Source organism: Eumetopias jubatus, unplaced genomic scaffold, assembly GCF_037043125.1.
Source record: "Eumetopias jubatus isolate StellerSeaLion01/CBP00866 unplaced genomic scaffold, mEumJub1_p1.0 scaffold_12, whole genome shotgun sequence".
In the NCBI taxonomy this organism is placed as follows: domain Eukaryota; kingdom Metazoa; phylum Chordata; class Mammalia; order Carnivora; family Otariidae; genus Eumetopias; species Eumetopias jubatus.
This window is the reverse complement of record NW_028274818.1, coordinates 44133392-44154948: the sequence shown is the minus strand read 5'-3', so window position 1 is coordinate 44154948 and position 21557 is coordinate 44133392. Positions and strand designations below refer to the sequence as shown.

The 21557-nt window shown below is 41.2% G+C and overlaps 2 protein-coding genes across 7 annotated transcripts in view; one reads left to right on the top strand and one right to left on the bottom strand.

Annotated features, from left to right (window-relative positions):
* Positions 1 to 16400, bottom strand: part of SMG7 (SMG7 nonsense mediated mRNA decay factor) — an 83904-nt gene extending 67504 nt beyond the window's left edge. For 4 of the 5 annotated variants that reach the window (XM_028121488.2, XM_088016790.1, XM_088016791.1 and 1 more), the window contains exon 1: positions 16167 to 16398. Coding sequence is in view for 1 of the 5 variants with exons in the window: in XM_088016788.1 (XP_087872914.1) it covers positions 16167 to 16195 (29 nt within the window). In the remaining 4 variants the exon portion in view is untranslated. Of the gene's footprint in view, positions 1 to 16166 lie in introns of all 5 variants that reach the window. The other variant, XM_028121485.2, reaches the window with a different exon arrangement.
* The window catches only part of NMNAT2 (nicotinamide nucleotide adenylyltransferase 2), a 178740-nt gene continuing 173282 nt past the window's right edge, over positions 16100 to 21557 (top strand). Inside the window, exons 1-2 of one of the 2 annotated variants that reach the window (XM_028121493.2) lie at positions 16100 to 16331; positions 18899 to 19027. The gene's annotated coding sequence lies outside the window, so the exon portion shown is untranslated. Of the gene's footprint in view, positions 16332 to 17558; positions 17620 to 18898; positions 19028 to 21557 lie in introns of those variants that run through there. The other variant, XM_028121495.2, reaches the window with a different exon arrangement.

Below are 21557 nucleotides of genomic sequence, written 5' to 3'. Positions count from 1 at the left end.
TAGTTTTTTGAAGCTGGAAGATGGCCATAAACCAAGGAATGTGAGCAGCCTCAAAAGCTAGAAAAAGCAAGGAAAGGGATTCTCCCCTATAACCTTCAGAAGGAAGGACACCTAAATTTTAGCTTAGTGGGGCCCATTTCAAACTTCTGACCTCTAGAACAGTAAGATAATAATTTGTGTTGTTTTAAGTCACCAACTTTATGGTAATTTGTAACAGGAGCTGTTGAACCTAAGTCTCTAGCCCTTTCATACATAAATAAGCCAGTTGTTTCTCTTGCTCACATAACTGATATACTCCCCTAATTCTCCCACCCTTAAGCCTATATAATCTACTAGCATTTTTTTTTCTTAATTTATTTATTTGAGAGAGAGAGAGAGAACACACACAAGTGGGGGGGAGGGGCAGAGGGAGAAGAAGAGGGAGAGAAAGAGTGAGAGAGAGAGAGAAAAGCAGAAAATCTCAAGCAGACTCCACACTGAGCACGGAGCCCGAGACACAGGGCTTGATCTCACCACCCTGAGAACATGACCTGAGCCGAATGCAAGAGTTGGACACTTAATCGACTAAGCCACCCAGGTGCCCCCATTAGCATTTCTTAAAAAGACAATGACACAGTTTTTCCTTCTTTTCATTGCCTAAATCAAGTGTGCCTAGTTTTGTTTACATCACAATGGAGAATAATACTAATTATTCAGACTTTACCATCTCTTGAAGACTGAGATATGTCAACCATCCTGAGAAATTAATATATTTCAAAATATCTGCAATAGGGGTACCTGGGTGGCTCAGTTGTTGAGCGTCTGCCTTCGGCTCAGGTCATGATCCCAGGGTCCTAGGATCGAGCCCCGCATCGGGCTCCCTAGTCAGCGGGAAGCCTACTTCTCCCTCTCCCACTCCCCCTGCTTGTGTTCCCTCTCTCGCTGTGTCTCTCTCTGTCAAATAAATAAAATCTTAAAAAAAAAAATGTCTGCAATAAATATGATCTCATACATTACTGGTCAACATTTACCGACTGTCAGTATTGCTCTAAAGTTGTACCAAGATAGGGGCACCTGGGTGGTTCAGTCGGTTAAGCGTCTGCCTTCCGCTCAGGCCCTAATCCCAGGGTTCTGGAATGGAGGCCCATGTCTGGCTCCCTGCTTAGCAGGGAGTCCGCTTCTCCCTCTTCTCGCCCCGCCCCCCGCTCGTGCTCACTCGCACGCTCTCTCCCTTACTCTCTCTCTCTGAAATAAATAAAATCTAAAAAATAAATAAAATCAAGTTGTACTAAGATAATTGAGAAAGACCTCCCCTCAAATGCTAACATGGGAATAAAATGGTGAACAAACACAAAATAATGTAACCAATGAAAGAGTACTGAGAATAAAGAGGAACATCTGGTCATTTATCTGACAAAATTCTAAGATGATTCAAAGAAAGACTTTTCTGGAAGAAGGAACTTTTCAAGGACAACTTTTTCATGTGAAGTCACATGAAAAGAAGCTAAGACTGTGAGATAAGTAGAGGAAGGTTGTCCTTTTTCTAGAGTTAACCTGAGTCTTACTTTCTCAGGATCAGCTGTGTTTAAGCAGGAAAATGGAAAATTAAAAGATGTCAGGCCATGTATGAAAGCTTTAAAAATTTGTTACTTTTAAAGAGTCACACTGAATTTTCCTTCTGAAGCAACTTATTACCTAAGATTTGAATTTCATACATGTAAAATTCTATTCCTTAATGTCAGAAGCTGATACCTGAACACCTCGGTGTAATAAGTCAACCAAGGCAGTAAGGAAAAGGCAATCTTAATCTTCTGTACTTAAATTATAAAACTGGCAAGTCATCCTCCACTTGTCCTATTAGCCCAGGTGGGTCAGAACTGTTTTTCCCCGTAGTAGTTAGTTCTCGATATTCCCAAAGGTTCTGGGAAATATACTGTATTTAAGTAGCAATACTGAAGGCAGAAACTGCAAGAAGAACAGCTAAGAGAGAACAGCAGGCCAACTAGTCAGTAAGAGAGTTCAAAGCAGTCTAAGTTAATTCATTACAAATATAAAAGAAAAATAATCTCCCCCTTCTCTTTCCCTTAATAAGTTTCCTGGCAAGATTACCCTGCCCTCTCCCTTATTATTCTACAAAAAATAAATGCATTAGGAAGCTTGAGATTGATGAGAAAAGTTTGTTCAGATCATCTATACTACATATATATTTATGCATATTAAATGTTTTACAGAAATATATTATCTAATAACGAATATATAAACAAAAATACAATCTAAAAATCCTAAAATCCTAAGCAAATAAGAATATAAAACTATAAAGGAAGAGTCCATATGATGTATGGTGAAAAGCATTCTGGAGCCTGAATCCTGCCTGGTTCAGCTACTTTATGCATGACACGGGGCTTAACTATTCTGCTTCTCTGCTTTTCTATAAAATGAAGTCAACAGTATACCCCTCACAGGGGTACTCCCTCGGTACTGGTGAGGATACAAGAAAACAGGTAGTTTTAAACACTGTTAGGGCGGGAATAAACAGTATGAACTTTCTGGTAGGATCTACTATGTATTATTAGTTCCCTTTTGTTGCTGTAACAAATTACCACAAATTTAGTGGCTTAAAATGACACAAAATATTATCTTACAGGTCTGAAAGTCAGAAGCCTAAATGGGTCCCAGTAGGCTAAAATCAAGGTGTCAGCACAATGGTGTTGCTTTCTGGAGAAGTGAGGGTTTTGGCTTTACCTAGGTCTCAAGGCTGCCTGCGTTCCTTGGCCTGTGATCTTACTCCAGCAAAATGCTCTTTCCAGTCAATCCTTCTATCTCCCTTTTCCATACTTAGAGGATCCTTGTGATTACGTTGGGCCCACCAAATAAGCCCTGATAATCTCTTCATTTTAAACTCAGCTGATTAGAAACCTTAATTCCCCCTTGCCATGTTAACATAACATATTCACAGGCTCCAGGGATCAGGATGTAGACATATCCTGGGGGTCAGGGTGGGGCGGGGTGCTATTCTGCCTACTACACCTAACAAATGATTTTTAAATGTGCACACCCTGTCACTCAAATAAGCGTACACAAGGGTATGTGTATATGACGATGTTCATTATAGCACTTTTTAAAATAATAAAGTACTGGAAATAACACAAATTTTCACTTTTAGGAAATCAGTTTAGAAAGCTATGGCATTCCCATACAACAGAGCAGTATGCTTATGTTTCCAATGATGCTGTAGATATATAATTACAAACATGTCTTTAATAAAATGTTAAGTGAAAAAAAGCCAGATCACAAAAACAAATGATATAGTCCAATCCCGGTTATTGAACAATATGCATACACACAAATATATGAGTACATGAGTATGTTACCATACATATAAAAAATAACTGGAAGACAACACAACTCTGGATGGTAGGATAACCATACATTCCTGTGTGCCTGGAACAGTCCAGATTTATGCCTGTTGTCCCAGCAATGATTTGCACTCTCTTTCATGATCACAGGATCATTCTTAAAATTTTCTGGGGTTTGTTTTGTTCATTTCAAACAAGTACTTTCCTGGATGCTAAAAGTGGCAAGAATCAAATCTACATTACCATTTGAAATTTTTAAAAATTAAAGTAGCTTAGGAAATATGCTTTTTAATATGTGAATGTGCAACCACTAATTGTGAGCCATCTAAATTACATACATTATACCATTTGACAGCATCGATGGCAAACGCAGACACCAAAAGAGAAACTTCATTTTTAAGAGCACTGCCCAAGTATGTGCAGTGGACAAAGAGGGAGCAGACGAAAGTCAATCCCAGCTCTGCCACTAATTAGGTACTTTAAGTATTTATTGTTCTCCTTCTCTAATATGTCAATTGAGCAAGCTATACAAAGTTATTGTATACAGTGGCTTAAGAAGACAATTATATAAAAGTATTTTGAAAAGTACAAAGCACTAATAAAATTTAAGAGAGTACCCTTGAGGAATAAAGTAGTCCACTTCACAGTAAAGATCACTCAACTACTCTATAGCCAGTAAGACACAATTTACTCCTACCCAATTCAAAAACTACCTTAGCAAGTTCATAAGTTAAATATTGATACACTCAGAAATGCAGAAAATGAATACAATGCATAAATTAGGCTCTTTACTATGCTGTTTTATATACACATTTTCTCATGTAATTCTAAGAATTCTATCATTTTCATTTTATAGAAAGGAAAATACAGAGTAGAAAAGTAAAACTAGAGAGATTCAAGGTTACATTGCCATGTGCAGCAGAGATGGGATCTGAACTCAGGACAATCTAAACACAAATTAGGCCAGTCTTAATTTAAAGGCTTTTGCTCATTCAACACCACCCTGCTTTCTCAGGATACCAAAAAGATCCTTGAGTATGAGTTACAAACAACCTAATCAATAAAATTTTTTAAATTAGAAAGCAATTAATTAACATTTGCTTTTCCTTTCCTATTATAAACCACAAGTTATGACCAACATGCCTTAACATTTGAGTTATGCTTCTTAAAATGTTCTGACCTTTTTCCATTAAAAAACAAAACAAAGCAAAAGTAACGATTATTTCAGGCAAACAAATATTATTATCTTAATTATTTAAAATAAGCAGAGTTTAGGGGCGCCTGGGTGGCTCAGTGGTAAAGCGTCTGCCTTCGGCTCAGGTCATGATCCCAGGGTCTTGGGATCGAGCCCCGCATCTGGCTCCCTGCTCCCCGGGAAGCCTGCTTCTCCCTCTCCCACTCCCCCTGCTTGTGTTCTCTCTCTGGCTGTGTCTCTGTCAAATAAATAAATAAAATCTTTAAAAAATAAAATAAAATAAGCAGAGTTTAAGAAATACGTATTTTACAGACTTAGATATTAAAATACAAAAATTTCACTGTAAAATATCTTATGAACTATACGTGCACATGCACAAAATTTTGTGGATGCCCTTTTTATATTCAAATTCGTCCTGTGATAGTTCTTTTAACACTATGTTTTATCTTTTCCAACCAGCAATAAAAAAATTTTCAAAGAAGCATACATTTTAACTCATTTCTTCTTTGAATATCATCTTCTAATTGCATTTTACTCTGATTATCTTTCTACCAATATCTCATCACTGCATAGTATCTCACCTGACAAAAACTAAATAATAATTCATGACCTACCTAAGACAGAGTATTAGTAAAACACATTCTAATACACTGTGACCCAACTAACAGCACTGAAATGCTAGGCTTTTGGGAAGAGGAAGGAAGGAAAACGTACTCAACTTATGTGTTCAGTGAACCTGTGAAGTTTTAGGAAACAGACTGAGAATATTAACACATTAAATACAGCAGCTCCTTAAATATAATAGATTTTAGAACCATGCTTCTCACTTAAGACTGACGTTACAGAAAGCAAAAAGCCATCAAGAGAAAAATGCCATCAAGAACTCTGAGAACAAAATATTAATCATCGAAAAGGATCTCAAATGTACTGTTTTCTTTATGAAAGACTTAAAAAGGTTGAATCCAAAGAGACTTCACTAACTTAAGGTTCTGTTTTTCTCCCCTTTCTTCCCTCACCTCCACCTCTATTCCATATCTGGACTCAAGAGGTGAAGATTCTAGAAAATCAGTCCTATCAACCCAATTATTTTCAGAATTACATGTATTCACTACAACTTTCATCTAAACATAATAATTTAATAATGTTCCAAATAACTAATTTTTAGCTAAGATGAAGTTACTTTCAAAGCTAAGGAAAGGAAATTTAAATCTATGTATCTCGGGCGCCTGGGTGGCTCAGTTGGTTAAGCTACTGCCTTCGGCTCAGGTCATGATCCTGGAGTCCCGGGATCGAGTCCCACATCGGGCTCCCTGCTTGGCAGGGAGTCTGCTTCTCCCTCTGACCCTCTTCCCTCTCGTGCTATCTCCCATTCTCTCTCTCTCAAGTAAATAAATAAAATCTTAAAAAAAAAAATCTTTATGTATCTCAAAGGAAGGACTGTAGGCATTATATAAGTATCTTTCTCTTGTGTCTCCCTATTCTAGTAGGAATGTGTACAACAAACATCAGCCATTCAAATATAAATTGCTCCCGTAAGATTAACAATGAGATTTGAGATAGGGCTATTAACAATCTCATGTAACTTATACCATAACCTGACTGACAGTCCGATCTGATCACAGTGTTTACATCAACCAAACTCTCAAACATTTCTAATAACAAACTTTTTAGAGTTCTCAAACACACAGCCCCCAGGCGTTTATTTACTCATTTTGTTCCTCTGCCTACTACATTTTCCCTTCTTTCTTCACCTCATTAATCCTACTCATCCTTTAAGACTGAGCTCAGAGATTCAACTCAGGAAGCTTTCTCTGAACTCCCCTGGCAATCAAAGTTCCACTTCCCTCAGTATACTCTGGCATCCTTGAAAATACTTAACATAGTATTTACCACATTATATGAAAATACCTGTGTAACATCCATCTCCCCCAGGAGACCACTATCCTAAGGAACAAAAATCAGTTCATTCATTCTTATATTCTCAGGGCCTAGCACTATCATCCATACGTATTCCATAAATGTTTTTGCAAAAACAAAACAAGAAAGCATAAAAACTTTATTGAACACTCATTATGTACATTGTATTTTTAAAAATGCTGAGACATGGTCTCTATCATGCTCAGTCTAGCTGCAGAGATAATTCACTTATATAATAAAAGAGATCATTACAAATTTAAGAAATTATACATACCAAATGACTAAGAGAAAGGAAATATTACAAAGTTCAAAGAATGCAGAAATCACCAGAGTAGAGAAGTCTTCACAGAGAAGGTGAGGCTTAAGATAGTGCAGGACGGTACTTCCTACAGGGAAAATGGCCTGGGAAGAGAGATTAAAGCAGGAATGGATAAATCATGTTTAGAAGGCAAAGAGTAAATTACTCTGGCTGGCACTGTGAGTTCTTATGAAAATATAACAAGATATCATGTGGCAGAAGTAGATAAGGGTCATTTTATGGAAGGCCCAGAATGCCAGACTAAGGAGTTTAAACATGGTAAATCGACATACAAATGCTTTGCAGGAATGTTAATGCAGGAGCAATGTAAAAGATCAACTGGCAGGGGACAGGGTGCAGTGTGAAAGAGAACCAAAATTTGCTAAACATACGTAAATCTTTATTGTTTTGTTTAACACCGACAACTTTATGAGATCAATGTTCCATTTAACAAGAAAGAAATCAAGACCCAGAGATGTTGTTAGTTCAAAAAGAGAGACTAGTGGGCGATGTTTAAAAACCCAAAGTCAACACTTTCTTCTTGCTACTTGCAAGAGCTGTAGGCAAGATATCAGGTAGACTATTTCAACAGCAGGGCCATAAAGCTGACAGTGCCAGACATGAAAAAGAAGAGGAAACAGGAAGGCATCATTTCCAAAAGTGGTTTAGGTGTGGAATAGTCTGAGGACACTGGGAGAACTCAAAGATGACTGCCAAGACTTTAAACCTGGATGGGAGGATGGGGAGTGGCAGCACCAAAGAGCAAAATGAGGAAACGTGAGGGATAGGGTGAGAAGAGAAGAATGAGAATTAACCAGTTTACCTTTAAGAGTGTTGACTTTGCTATGACAGAAAGACTTCTAAAATTAGGAATGTCCAGAAGGTAGCTATGCAAAATTACCAGATTAGTCAATGCCAGAGGCTAATTTCCAGGCACTATCTATAACTAAAGCTTACATAGTGTACTTACTATGTGCCAGAACCATACCAAGTACTTTGCAAGTTAACTCGCTTGATCATTATAACTCATGAGATAAAGATTATTATCATCACCACTTTTTAGATCTGGAAACTGTGGCACAGAAAGCTTAAGGAGCTTGTCCAAGGTCACATAGCCAGTAAGTGGTAGAGCTGTGATTTGAATCCAGGCAATTCTGCCCCAGGGACCATACTCTAAACTACTATACTCAACTGTACTTTGTTATGTATTATTTTATGTTTATGCCTATTCCATTAAATAGTTTATAAACTCTCTGAATGGAGACATGATATCTGATACATGTATCTCCCCAGGACTTAACACAGTGATTTGTACTAAGTAAACATTTAACAGATTTTAAACGACAACGATGTGGTGACAGCGAAGGGATGTGGTATCTGAGGAAAAGAACCACTGAAAGAAGAGAAAAAAGAGGAATAGGGCATGCATTTCTTCTTGCCACTGATGGGGCAAGGCAAACCAGGAAAACAAAATAAAAAGGTAGGATATTCAGAATCATGGAATCTCAGTGCTAAAAACAACAGACTTCAAGAACTCCCCTAAGGCCCCTGTGTATAAGCCATAGCATCTATGAACTATGTGGTAATTAGGTACTTGTTTGTAGGGCCTGTTAAAACTGCTTGACAATGGATCCTCTTTTTATCCCCAGGGACGTGGGATATAGACCCTGGCCCAAACTGAATGTTTATTTGTGGGAGGGATGAATGGATGCATATGAGACGGACGCAGAGAGACAGAGACAAAGGAAAACAAAAGTGTCAGTGTAAGTGAGAAAGAAAAACAATCAGTGGATGAATTTGGGCATCAGTTCTTTGGCACCTGTGGAAATACCAATTCCAATAAGGTGCTAAGGAAAAATATCTGGATTATAAAGGATTAAGGAAAAGCAGATGGTATAGAAAAGTAAAAACAAACTATAGGGCAAACTTGAAATTGTTAGCCATAAGATATTTCGGTAAGGAAGGACAGAATCTAAAGGGAAAACAGGAACAGGAAAGGAATGTTAAGAGAAAACTGAGAGTGGTCCACAAAAGACTATTAGGGGGAATATTTAAATAGACTAAAATAATAAACAAGGTGCCTGGGTGGCTCAGTCCTTAAGCATCTGCCTTCGGCTCAGGTCATGATCCCAGGGTCCTGGGATTGAGCCCTACATTGGGCTCCCTGCTCGGCAGGAAGCCTGCTTCTCCCTCTCCCACTCCCACTGCTTGTGTTCCCTCTCTCGCTCTCTGTCAAAAAATAACTTAAAAAATCTTTTAAAAATAAATAAATAAATAAATAAAATAATAAACTAAAAGAGGAGAGACAAAAGAATACTGAAATAAGGTTCTGGAGAAATGGTCTATGATCAAGCACACAGGAAAAGGGATCCTTCAGGACTCTAACCAAACTGCCTTTCCCCTTCAGCTGTCTACAGCAGCCACCACGTATTCAAACCACCACTTCTACATCTCTACTTCTCAGCCCATAACCTATCTTATCTAAGAAAAACTTAGAAAGGCCTGGCTAGAATGCTAATGTCATGTATTAGAGAGTAAATGAAATGTTTAAAAATTTATTTGGAGTAAAGGAGCTATGAGATGTTCTTCCTGCCTGAGATGTCAATTTTTCTAATACCACTTTTAAAAGTCCCAACCATCTTTCAAAACCCAGACTAAATCTCACCTCCTCCAAGATACCTTCTTCACCCCACCTCCACCTCTGTTCGAAGAAAGTTCTTCCTCCCTATATTAACATAGTACCTCTGTTTCTCTATCATAGCACTTTCTAGTTCATCTGCTCTTACAGTTACTTAAATGTCTTTCTCCAGTATCTTTGAGTTTTCCACAGGCAAAGCCCCTATAATTGTGCTCTGCACATAGTATTAACTGCCAATAAAATGAAACAGACTTTAAAAAATACATTTAAAATATGTACAAGTTTTCACCAAGTCAAAACATGGTAACTATTACACCTAAGAGAAAATAGCTAAGAGAAGCCTAAGAAGTAATCTACAGCTTGAAGAAGGAGAAAATAAGAAAAAGAATTTATGCTGTGCATGTATGATATAACCTTCCTATTTATATTTTCTAAATCAGTGGTTCTCAACTGAGAGTGGATATGCACTCATAAGGAACATTTGGCAATGTGTGGAAATATTTCTGGTTGTCAAAAATGGAGGTGAATGATACTGTCATTTAGTGGGTAGAAGCCAAGGATGCTACTAAACATCCTATGATTAACAGGACTGCTCCCCACAACAAAGAACTGTCTGACCCAAAATGTCAGTAAGTTCCATGGTTAAGAAACCCTGCTCTAAATGAAGCAAAGAAGAAAAAAAACTCAAACAAAATTGCTACCTAGTCTACTTGAGACTCCTAAAGTTTTCTTGAACAATTTCTTAAACATCTACTCTTCCTACTGACTAAAAATTGGGTCTAAAGCAGTGAAAACTACTATCCTAAGAAGCTCCACTTACATGTTAAGGAGAAAGGAACTGGTTACAAGTTCTCACTTACCTTGTGACATGGTTGCCAAAACTCCATCCCTCTAACTGCTGATTAGCCCTATTCTTAGTTACAATCTCCTAGACCACTAATAAGTCCATCCACAACAATTCAACAACTAAATTAAAATACAGCTTGATTATAAAATTTAAATGACATGTGATGACCACCTGCCAAAATACCCACATACAGATGACCAATCCACTATCCAAAAGACATGTGCTTAATAATTTATTCTCTGAACAAGATCAATCAAGTAAATGAACCCACCTAAACTTTCAGGCATTCATTCATGCCACTAAAACTAAAAATCTGAAAGGCTAGACAGGATTAGGGATGTAGTTAGAGGCTGCAAACAATATTAATCCACTATAAAACAAACTAGCCCTTTTAAAGTCGGAACCACCCTCTACCCCAAAATTGCCTTGAGAAACTTGTTACACTAGTGAGTCCAGATCTTACTAGAGCACCTTAAAAAAACAAAACAAAAGCTCAGAAGTTGTTTCATCTACCACAAAGGTAGAACATAGCGGCTGTTAGAAAGCAATGAAACATAGTCTAGGACAGGAAGTATACATTTTGAATCCAACTGAAACCACAAGGGAAGCAGAAATTAACTGCCAAAATAATTTAGCCAGTCAATATTCAAGCAGGTAAAATGCTATTAAAACCATTATAACAAAAAAACAGAGTTATAAGCCTCAAGAGAGAGTAATTTTTTTCCCCAACAATTTTGCCATGTATGGCTTATTTTCTGGGACCAAAGCTATTTTATTTTAAATCCTGCGCAGGGACCAGGGGAAGGACTTCTTAACCATGTGAATTAGAATCAGCATGTACTATAGGATTCGTGTGTGTGTGTGTGTGTGTGTGTGTGTGCGCGCGCGCGGATTTCTTTTTTTAATACGATTTCATATTATGCTATAGAATTTCTTGAAGCTTCTAGAGACAGTGAATGCCCAGCCCAGAATTACCAGAATCTTCCAGAACCTATTTAGTATACGTATTCCTACCAAACCGCTCCCACTAACTTCCCTGTTCCTCTCCTCAGGCTAGGATAAAAGGCTCTGTTTGCTACTTTATTCAGCCTCATCTCCACCTTTTATCTCCCTGTATCCCAAGATTTACAGTGACACATTTTATCTTAACAAGTTACTGGATATTTTAATTAATATATAAATGATAATCATTTTTCTGCTGTCTCAGAAAACCATCCTGTAGCTGTTACATTATTTCTACCTCTGGCAACAAAATTTCTGACAAAGAAGTGTGCCACTGGAATGCAGCCTCTTTGTTAATAGAAGTATCATGCAAAAAAAAAAAAAATTCTAACAAAACAATTTGTAGATGTTTCTTGTAAGGGGTCTAATACCAGGGATCAACTTAAAGTGGATCTCCCTGAAAAACCTATAGCACAGAATGCAATTAAAGCAAAAAGACAAGAGTAGGGAAGGAAGAAGAGGAGAAAAGTTGGAAGGAGTACAGAGCACCAACTGCTGCCTCCCACGACAGCAGCAGATGTCATTCAGTGGCACCTGTGCCACCTTTTGTAACAGGATTTGACCTATTTGACTGTATAGGCTATGATTATTCTATTTTCTCAACTTTTCAAACAACTTTGATTATGTCTTCCCTATATGGTACTTCAATACTTTCTCCACGCTTGCTTTTCCAACTTTCATATGTTAATTCCCATATTTCTATTCCCTAAAATACTGTTTTTTTTTTTTTATTGATTTTGTCTATTTATTTGACAGAGAGAGGGAACACAAGCAGGGGGAGAGGGAGAAGCAGGCCCCCCGCCGAGCAGGGAGCCCCATGCAGGGCTTGATCCCAGGACCCTGGGATCATGACCTGAGCCGAAGGCAGCCGCTTAACGACTGAGCCACCCAGGCGCCCCTAAGATATAAATAAAAAATAAAGCATGATATACATCACCTTCTATTTCATACATGGATTATCCTTACCCTTCTCCCACCCCTTATTAAATGAACGATATCCAATATACCCTTTTCTTCTACTCGAGGTGTCAAAGTCTTTAAGATCTTTCCATTTTGTCATAAACTGAAAGAGAAAACACTGAAATTTTCTTCAATTTGAGTAATAAATTTCCAACGATATTCAGTCTAGGACCCTCATATTTAAGACCATTTCTTATGTTTATAAAATGTAGCAAAGTATTCTCAATTTATTCATTTGGATAGGAGTCTTGTCAATCTATTTAAAAATATGACACTTCTCAAAAAAACTAAAAAGACACTTCTCAAAAAAAAAAAAAAAGTCCATCATCCTGTCTTGCCTAGAACATCACCTTCTTTCCCAAGCAGAAGATAGGTTTTCTTTCCTTTCATCTCTGCTCTATTTCTACAACTCAAGAGTAATTCAGTCCACTTGATTTTGAATTCCTTCTATATTCATCTTACTGATGCTTTTTACTTCATAACCTCACACCTCACTCTTCTGAAACTGCCATCTTACTCCCTGGTTTGCCACCACCCCACCATTTCAATGCCAGACACCCCAGCTCATTTACTCTAACAAATTAATTCAGCTGACACAATGCTAATTTTCATCTACACAAAAAGATCTGTAGCTATGCAGTTTAAAAATTGCCCAGTCATGGTCTTATACCATTGAGAAAGGTAGGCAACAAAACTTTCCTCAAAGTCAAGGTCACAAAGAATAATTGCTATACCCCAAACCCCAAGGGGTATAGGTGTTCAGCAATACCTAGCATCCTTCCCAAGTTGTCTAAAAATCAAATGTTCGGTTTCCTACAAAGAAAAGTGAACATGATGCTTCCCTGAAGACATTCTCTAGCCTCCTGACAGCGGACTTTAAATAGAATGATTATCTGAAGGAAAAGGGAAATCTGGGTTGGTGCAAGTCTTTATTACCCCTTACCCTCTAAGTCCCGGACTACTATTAGCCCTAAGACTCGCTTTATTTACTTAGAATAGATGTGCAAGACTGAGAAAAGACTGGCTCCCAGGAATCCTTAAGGGACTCCAGGTCCTATGTCTGTTCAATTTTGCTTACTCAACTTCAGCTGGAAAATATAAGTTATTTAAACATGGTTTTCATTGTTAATCTTTTCTCCCTTCTTCAAAGAGCTCAAATCATCTCAAGTGGTCTACCCGTGATTCCACAACCTAAGGATAAGTCTTCCCTATTACGCTGATTTTGCAAAATATAAAACACATTAACACAGAAGCCTCTCAAAGCCAACCAATCTTCCCATTAAAATTATCACCACTCTCCCAGTCTGCTTTTTATACCTTTCTATTACACCACCTTATTTCTGGTCCTAACTGCCCATTACTGCATTACACAGATTCACCTCCCTAATACCTATCAATGAACATGTGAATGCTCTTCTAAACAAAGCACCTCAGATTCTCCACTGTTCATCCATTTTAACTATAAACTACAGATCATGATTTAAGACCCTCTCAAATATGGGCACCTTACCTAATAGGCTTTCCTTGATCACCCTGTCTGTATAAAACAAGATATCCATACCTTGCCTTTTCCTCCTAATGGTCACCATCTGACAAACTTATCTGTTCATATGTTTATTGATTGCATAATTCTACCAGAATATGTCTTCCTATGTTTACTCTTTTGTTCACCATTGTATCCTCAACACCTACAAGAGTAACTGGTATATACTTAGCTCTCAATACATATTTGTGGAAAGAATGGATGAACCCAGACATGTCACACGGTATGGCTGATACGGAGTTAGAAGACCTACCGAGCTTCCACATACCAGCTATATGGTCCTCAACAATTTTTACTTCTTTGTGCTATACTTTCTTCATCTGTAAAAGGAAGAGGTCGAACTTCATCTATAAAAAAATCTATATAAGTTTTTCCAGCTGCATCACCCTATATTCTTGTTTAACTAGACTAGACATCTTCCCTGGCCCCTATCCTTCCTATCTTCATATCTCTGCTCAGTTTCCTTCCATTGGATTCCCCATTCTCAATCCACACCTGTCAGAATTTTGCTTATCCCTAAAGGTTCATTTTAAGTGCCATTTTCTCCCTGCACCCTAACAATCTGTAAACTCTGTAATTAGAGGGTGGAGTTCTTTTCTATTCTCAGCAGTTGGGACAATACCTCCCATATAGGTGATCAACAAAATGACTGATGAATCATGAGTGTATGAATGAGCAAATGAACAAAGGAAGCTTTTCCTGATTTCCCCCAACTGCTCAGGTAATATTCTGCCTTTAGACTCTTAATACACTTGGCATCTTTTTGATACCTGTCATACTTTACTCTGTGCTATTATTAATTTACTTGCCTAATAAACTAAACTGCAAATTCCTTAAAATTAAGTACTAGCCTAATGAGTCCCATAAGCTCCCTCTACAACATCTACCATAGATCTTTCCCACAGTTTTATTAAGTTCATCTGATATGTTAAACAATAAAAGGATAATAATGGAGAAAAAGGACTGTGATAGATAACATTCCAACTACCCTATAGTCATTGAGCACACACGTTGTGTGGATCCTGTCACTGTTAAACTCGGGCATTCAACCATAATTCAAAGATCTCATCACTACTCTCTCCTTTCCACACTCGGCCTAATGAAACTATTACTACTTTCATAAGTAGAATAGCCACTCACTCTCCTATATCATTTACTACCTACCTTCTCTTGTAATATGCATAAAGCCAATCACACATCAATACTTTCACTTCACTAAACAGCTAAAGTGATTTTTCTGCTCATTTCAGACTTCTGCCCCATCCAATCCCCTCCTCTACAAGGTATGAAACCATTTTTTTAAAAGATCTTCCCATAAGCCTGCCTTAGTTCTGCTCCTGAAAGACAAAAAGGATCCCTTTTAAGGTCCTCCTTCCCCTTTTCTAAAAAATAGCAACTCTCCAATTAATCTCAGGCTCTAACAACCTTAAATTTCTCTGCCATCAAGATTTCGACCCTCTTTTACCTCTACCTCCAAGCTCTTAATCTGCTTCCATGGAACGTTCCTGGCTGCACAATCGCTGGTGTCTTTCCATTCAATATGCTCTCACCATCACATACTTGGATCCAAAGTATCTATCTTACCCTTCCTAAAATGTTTATCAGTCGCTCCCTTTACACCACCCCAGACACACATCACATACTCGCACAGAGAGCTCTGTATCCATGCGTCACTCTACCACCGACATACAAGCTCCTTACACCACTCTTAATGAATGCACACGACTCTCAGAATGGTATCTTCCGACTACACTAATTCTAACTCAGTTTCTTCTGGGGAACCCAACACCGTCCATAGTACCTCCCTCTTTCCTCACTTCCTCATCCATTCCCCCCTCTTTATGCTCCCACCCCCACCCCGCCAACTAACTACAGATGTCATTTTTCCTGAGCACTTTCAACCCGAGAATAAAGAACAAACTCGGGTTCCCAGCGGTCTCCCTCTCCTCTATTCCTCCGTCCTCGCCCCCCTCCCCCAGGTGTGCAGACTTCCACCTCGTCCTCTCCCCATGCACTGCCCCAACCAATCCCACACCACACAACGTTACCCCCACCACCGGGATCAGACTCCACACCCACCTCCACTCGGGGTCGCCGCCGCCGCCGCCGCCGCCGCCCCCCGCCCCCGAGCCTGCGACCCCGGGGGCGCGCGCACACACACACACATTCTCACGCTTCCCTAACCTCCTTCCCGGCACCAGGACTAGCTGGCTAGCTGGAACTCAGCCCGGCCCGCGGGGGCTAGGCAATCGAAGAGTGTGCCCGCCCCGCCCCCTCCCGCGGATCCCCTCGCAGCCCCCGCCTCCCCGCCGGGAAAGGAGAGGACACAGCAACTCCCCCGCCACCCCGACACACCACCTCTGTGTCTGTTGCTCCGTACCCCAACCCTCGACCACCTCCCCCCACGTACAGGGGCTACCTCTGCACTCACCGGAGATACTGCGCGCTCTGCAGGCTCATCCTCCGCCGCCGCGTCTTCCCGCGAAGCCTCTGTGGGTCTCAGGCTCCTCGAAGCGGCCCCGCGGCCCCGCGGGTGCTGGCGGCCGCCGCCATCTTCCTCTCCTCCGGCTCCTCCTCGCTCGGCGGGGGGGTGGGGGTGAGTGAGGCGAGGGGGAGGGAGCGGGGAAAGCTGCTCTCGCGGCTGCTCTGGCCCGTGGGGCGCAGGGACACTCCGACCCGGGAGGGGGGAGGGGGAGGGAGAAGGGAAGGGGCGGGGGGAAAGAGGAGGGAGAAGCAGAGGAAGGAAGTGGGGGTCCCTCTCGCGAGATCTCAGTGGCGCCCGTCCCTTCGGGTGACTTCTGCCTTTCTGTAGCGCTCCCTCTTGGGATCGGCTAGCTGTGAGGCGCCTCTGCGGCTGCTGAGCGCCCTGCTGGAGGCGTTTGGCGGCTTCCGGCCAATCCACCCCGCTCCCGCGCGAGGGGGCAACCCCAGCTTCACCGGGAACATCGAGCCCAAATCAACCAGGAGTTACACTCAAAGTCTTCCCCCGTCTTTCCACTCCACCCGATTTCTCTCTTCCTTTTTCCACTCCTCCACTCTTCCCTACCGGAAACACTGCCCCTTCCTCCTACAGTTCCGCCCGCCAGTCCCTCAACGCTAGTCTTCCCTCGAGCCCCAGAGAGTGACGCTAAGGACCCCCTCCCCCTTTCTGGGGCCCCTCCTCCTGCACGCCTGGAGACTGTTGAAGGGGATGGGGTGGAGCCCAGAGAGGAAGAGAAAGGAAACCAATCGGATTGGATAAGCAGCTGCCATGGCAACTGGAGGCTGTGGTTGTATTGTCATAGTAACCAATGTGTGCGGACTGGGGGACCCTCCCTTGGCGAATGGATTCCCGGGAAAGTGCCCAGGGTTCCCCCTTGGCTTCCTTTCCGTCTAAAAGTCTCCCCCAGGTTGGGAATCCGAGTGATCTCCTGGGCGGTGAAGTTCATTTCCTCTTCCCTTTCCCCTTCCCGCAACAATGGGGGGACCCCGAGGCATTCACCGTGGCCTTTTCCACCCGCCTGCGGGCGGGAACCACCTCCAGTTTCCTCTCAGTGCGGGGCGTGGAGAGGGCCGGGCCTGCGAGGAAGACGCCGGGCCTGAAGGCTGGCGAGCTGCGGACTGGAGCGTGGAGGGCGAGGCGGCCGGGCGAGGTGGCGGTGCGAAGCTGTGAGGCTGGCGAGGGGTTTCCCCAGGACTGCCTCGGGCTCGGAGAGGCGGGATCCCGCCAGGACGGGGTCCCTGAGGGAGGAGAACGGCACACGACGACCCAGATTCCTCTCCTGCCGGGCAGGGACCTCAGACTTTTCCTGGCGGGTCGACCCCTTACCGAAATCCCCCAACTGCCGCCCACACACGCCCTTGGCGGCGACCGAGCCACCTCCTGCTGCGGGGAGGCAGCCAGAGTGAGTGTGGGAACACATCTTAGGAGTCTTGACAAGTGTGGTTTTCCAGCATTTAGAGCCAGGGACGTGGTGAGACGCCCACGACTGCCATCCGTCTCAGAGGCACCCCCCAGTGGGGGTCCCACTTGATTGTTAAAGGCCGACCTCTGAATTCCTCCCTCTGCAGACTTCTCTGATGGGTCCACAGTGTTTTAGAACTTGTCACTCTGTATCTTTGGGGTCTGAGAGGAAAACGTTGTGTGAAACAGTAGCGACAAGAACCTAGATACTGGCGCGAACTACCTATGAAAGGCACCTAGGAAAAGGGTTTTCATTCTTAGAACAAATCTTTTTGAAAGTATTAGGTATATTTCGTGTCAGGTTTGGGGCTAAAAACCAGAAATAAAGAATGGGGTCAATAATACTATGGAGTGTGAGAAGTAGCTGGAGAAATGGTCATTCTCACGGTCTAAAGGACTTGTTTGACATTTTACAAATTACATTTTCAATTTGTATTGTGACGTCCATTACGTAACAGTACCCAAGTACTTTAGGATGTATAACTTATAACCCACCCCCGGAATGCAGCCCTCACTAGGCTGTTTCCATGCTAGGTAAAGAGGCACTTTTCAAGATCCTTCCCTGAGACCACACCTATTACAAGACTAGACCAATGTCTATTTGGAACATCACGTATACGTTTGGAGGAAACGAAAGTACAGGCTACTCTGAAATAAATCCGAAGAATAGATTATCATTAACGAAACAGAACTTGAACTATGCCCTGCGCCTCCTGTTGCCACAGCCTACTGTGATGTGGTGTGAAGCATGGGGATTGCAGCTGTACAATGCCCCCTGTCATCCCTTACTGCACCAACGCGCCACCCACTCACGGAATAGAGAGCCACCTAGTGAAAGATTGTCCTCATCTCTGGTGTAGGTACTTCTTTTCCTTCAACTTTAGAGCCCAAGGATGGAGATTACTACCACATATTACCTAAAATACCCTACATCTCTTTCCTGAAATGTATTAGATCTTTAAAAAAGATTTTAGCCAGAATAAAAAATTTATGTCAGGTAAAATAGTTACTCCCTTAGTAATCATCACAATAACACCTTTTATGTCTGTGGCTTATAGCTCCAATAAACAGTATTTGAGCATATGTCATGATACTCCTGACAAGGGATCTAGGAGAGTATTACTGTCTTCTTATTTCAGAAATAAGGAAACTGGGATCAGAAAGATGAATCCTTTTGTTTTTTTTTAATAAGCATTTACTAAACATTTATTATATTTCAGGCACTGTCCAGGTTACTGTGGATACCATGATGAAGACGACGTCCCTGTCTTGGAGAAACCCACCTTCTGATAGAGATAGAGAGAGTGGAGAAGTGATAAGAATGCAGTATGGTGGGTACAGTAATTAAGGTAAGAACAAAGTATTTTAGGGACACAGAAATATAAATAACCTTTATATTTTATAGCAGTTTTCCTAAGAATTTTATAGAATTCTTCAATAGCTTTACAATGTCCCTACAAACTAGATAGGATAGTAACATCAATGTCATTCCTGAAAATAACTTTTGAAAATCAATAAAACTCAGAAAACCTGGAATTTACATACTGGTTAATGTACATTTTCCAATCTCACCTCTTTCTACTGCCCCCATCAAGAGTTGTAGAATACAAGCATCCGTATGCAATAACTTTTATTCACTTTTTTCCCCTGCAGATATAAATTACATCTAAACCAAAAGAAATTAATGAGAAACTCTTACTTTGTCTAATCCTACCAGGTTTTTTTTATTAACAATATAATATATTATTTGTTTCAGGGGTACAAGTCTGTGATTCAACAGTCTTACACAATTCACAGCACTCACCATAGTACATACCCTCCCCAATATCCATCACACAGCCACCCCATCCCTCCCACCCCCCACCACTCCAGCAACCCTCAGTTTGTTTCCTGAGATTAAGAATTCCTCATATCAGTGAGAGCATATGATACTTGTCTTTCTCTGATTGACTTATTTCGCTTAGCATAATACCCAATGGCAAGATTTCATTTTTTGATGGCTGCATAATATTCCATTACACACACACACACACACACACACACACACACACACACACCCCACATCTTCTTTATCCATTCATCTATTGATGGACATCTAGGCTCTTTCCATAGTTTGGCTATTGTGGACATTGCTGCTGTAAACATTGGGGTGCATGTGCCCCTTCAGAACACTACATTTGTATCTTTGGGGTAAATACCCAGTAGTGCAATTGCTGGGTTGTAGGGTAGCTCTATTTTCAACTTTTTGAGGAACCTCCGTACTGTTTTCCAGAGAGGCTGCACCAGCTTGCATTCCCACCAACAGTGTGGGAGGGTTCCCCTTTCTCTGCATCCTCGCCAACATCTGCCGTTGCCTGACTTGTTCATTTTAGCCATTCTGACTGGTGTGAGGTGGTATCTTATTGAGGTTTTGATTTGTATTTCCCTGATGCCAAGTGATGTTGAGCTCTTTTTCATGTGTCTGTCAGCCATTTGGATGTCTTCTCTGCAGAAATGTCTGTTCATGTCTTCTGCCCATGTCTTGATTGGATTGTTTGTTCTTTGGGTATGGAGTTTGATAAGTTCTTTATAGATTTTGGAAACTAGCCCTTTATCTGACAGGTCATTTGCAAATATTTCCCATTCTGTCGGTTTTCTTTTGGTTTTTTTGACTGTTTCCTTTGCTGTGTAAAAGCTTTTTATCTTGATGAAGTCCCAGTAGTTCTTTTTTTTTTTTTAAAGATTTTATTTATTTATTCACGAGAGACAGAGGGAGAGAGAGAAGCAGAGGGAGAAACAGGCTCCCAAGGAGCAGGGAGCCTGATGCGGGACTCGATCCCAGGACCCTGGGATCATGACCTGAGCCGAAGGCAGATGCTTAACCATCTGAGCCACCCAGGCGCCCGTCCCAGTAGTTCATTTTTAATCCTACCTGATTTTAAGGGTTTTTTTGTTTGTGCCTAAGTGATTTTGTGGAAAGATCATAAGCTAGCAGACCTGAGTGTGCATTCCAGCTCTGCCCTCCCAGTCTCTAACTAGACTTCAGTTTCTTCCTTGACCAATGTGAAAACATTACCTGTTACAGGATTCCTGTAAACTTTAATGATGATATATGTGACTAAGTATAAATGACATATAACCCTGGCACTTGATAAATGTTAATTTTCTTTTTGCCCTCTTATTCAGTGCTAGAAGATAAATTTCTTTATCCATGACTCTGATCACAGAAAAGAATATAATATCGGGGGGGCACCTGGATGGCTCGGTGGTTTAAGCGTCTGCCTTTGCTTCAGGTCATGGTCCCAGGGTCCTAGGATTGAGCCCCGCATTGGGAGCCTGCTTCTCCCTCTCCCTCTGCCACTCCCCCTGCTTGTGCACTCACACACGCTGTCTCTGTCAAATAAAATCTTTAACAACAACAAAAAAAAAACAAAAACAAAAAGAATACAATATCAGGATGTTTTGAGTCAGATTCTGGAGAGTTGAAACTTTTAAAAAACTTTTTATCACTAAAAATAGCCTAATATGGGGTGCCTCGGTGGCTCAGTTGGTTAGGTATCTGCCTTCGGCTCAGGTCATGATCCTGGAGTCCTGGGATCGAGCCAGGCATTGGGCTCTCTGCTCCCCAGGGAGCCTGCTTCTCCCTCTCCCCCTCATCCTGCTTGTTCTCCCTCTCTCTCTCTCATTCTGTCAAATAAATAAATAAAATCTTAAAAAAAAATTTGCCTAACATAACTGCATTTTGGCCCAAGTGAACAGTGTCCAGTTTTCAACCAGACAGCAACTGCTTGCTGACAAGCTACTCTTAACATTCCTACCAAATTTACCCAGAGCTTTGGTAACCTGATAATTAATACATAGGAAGCCTCCTCCCTTTTTTATGATAACAGACATCTTATC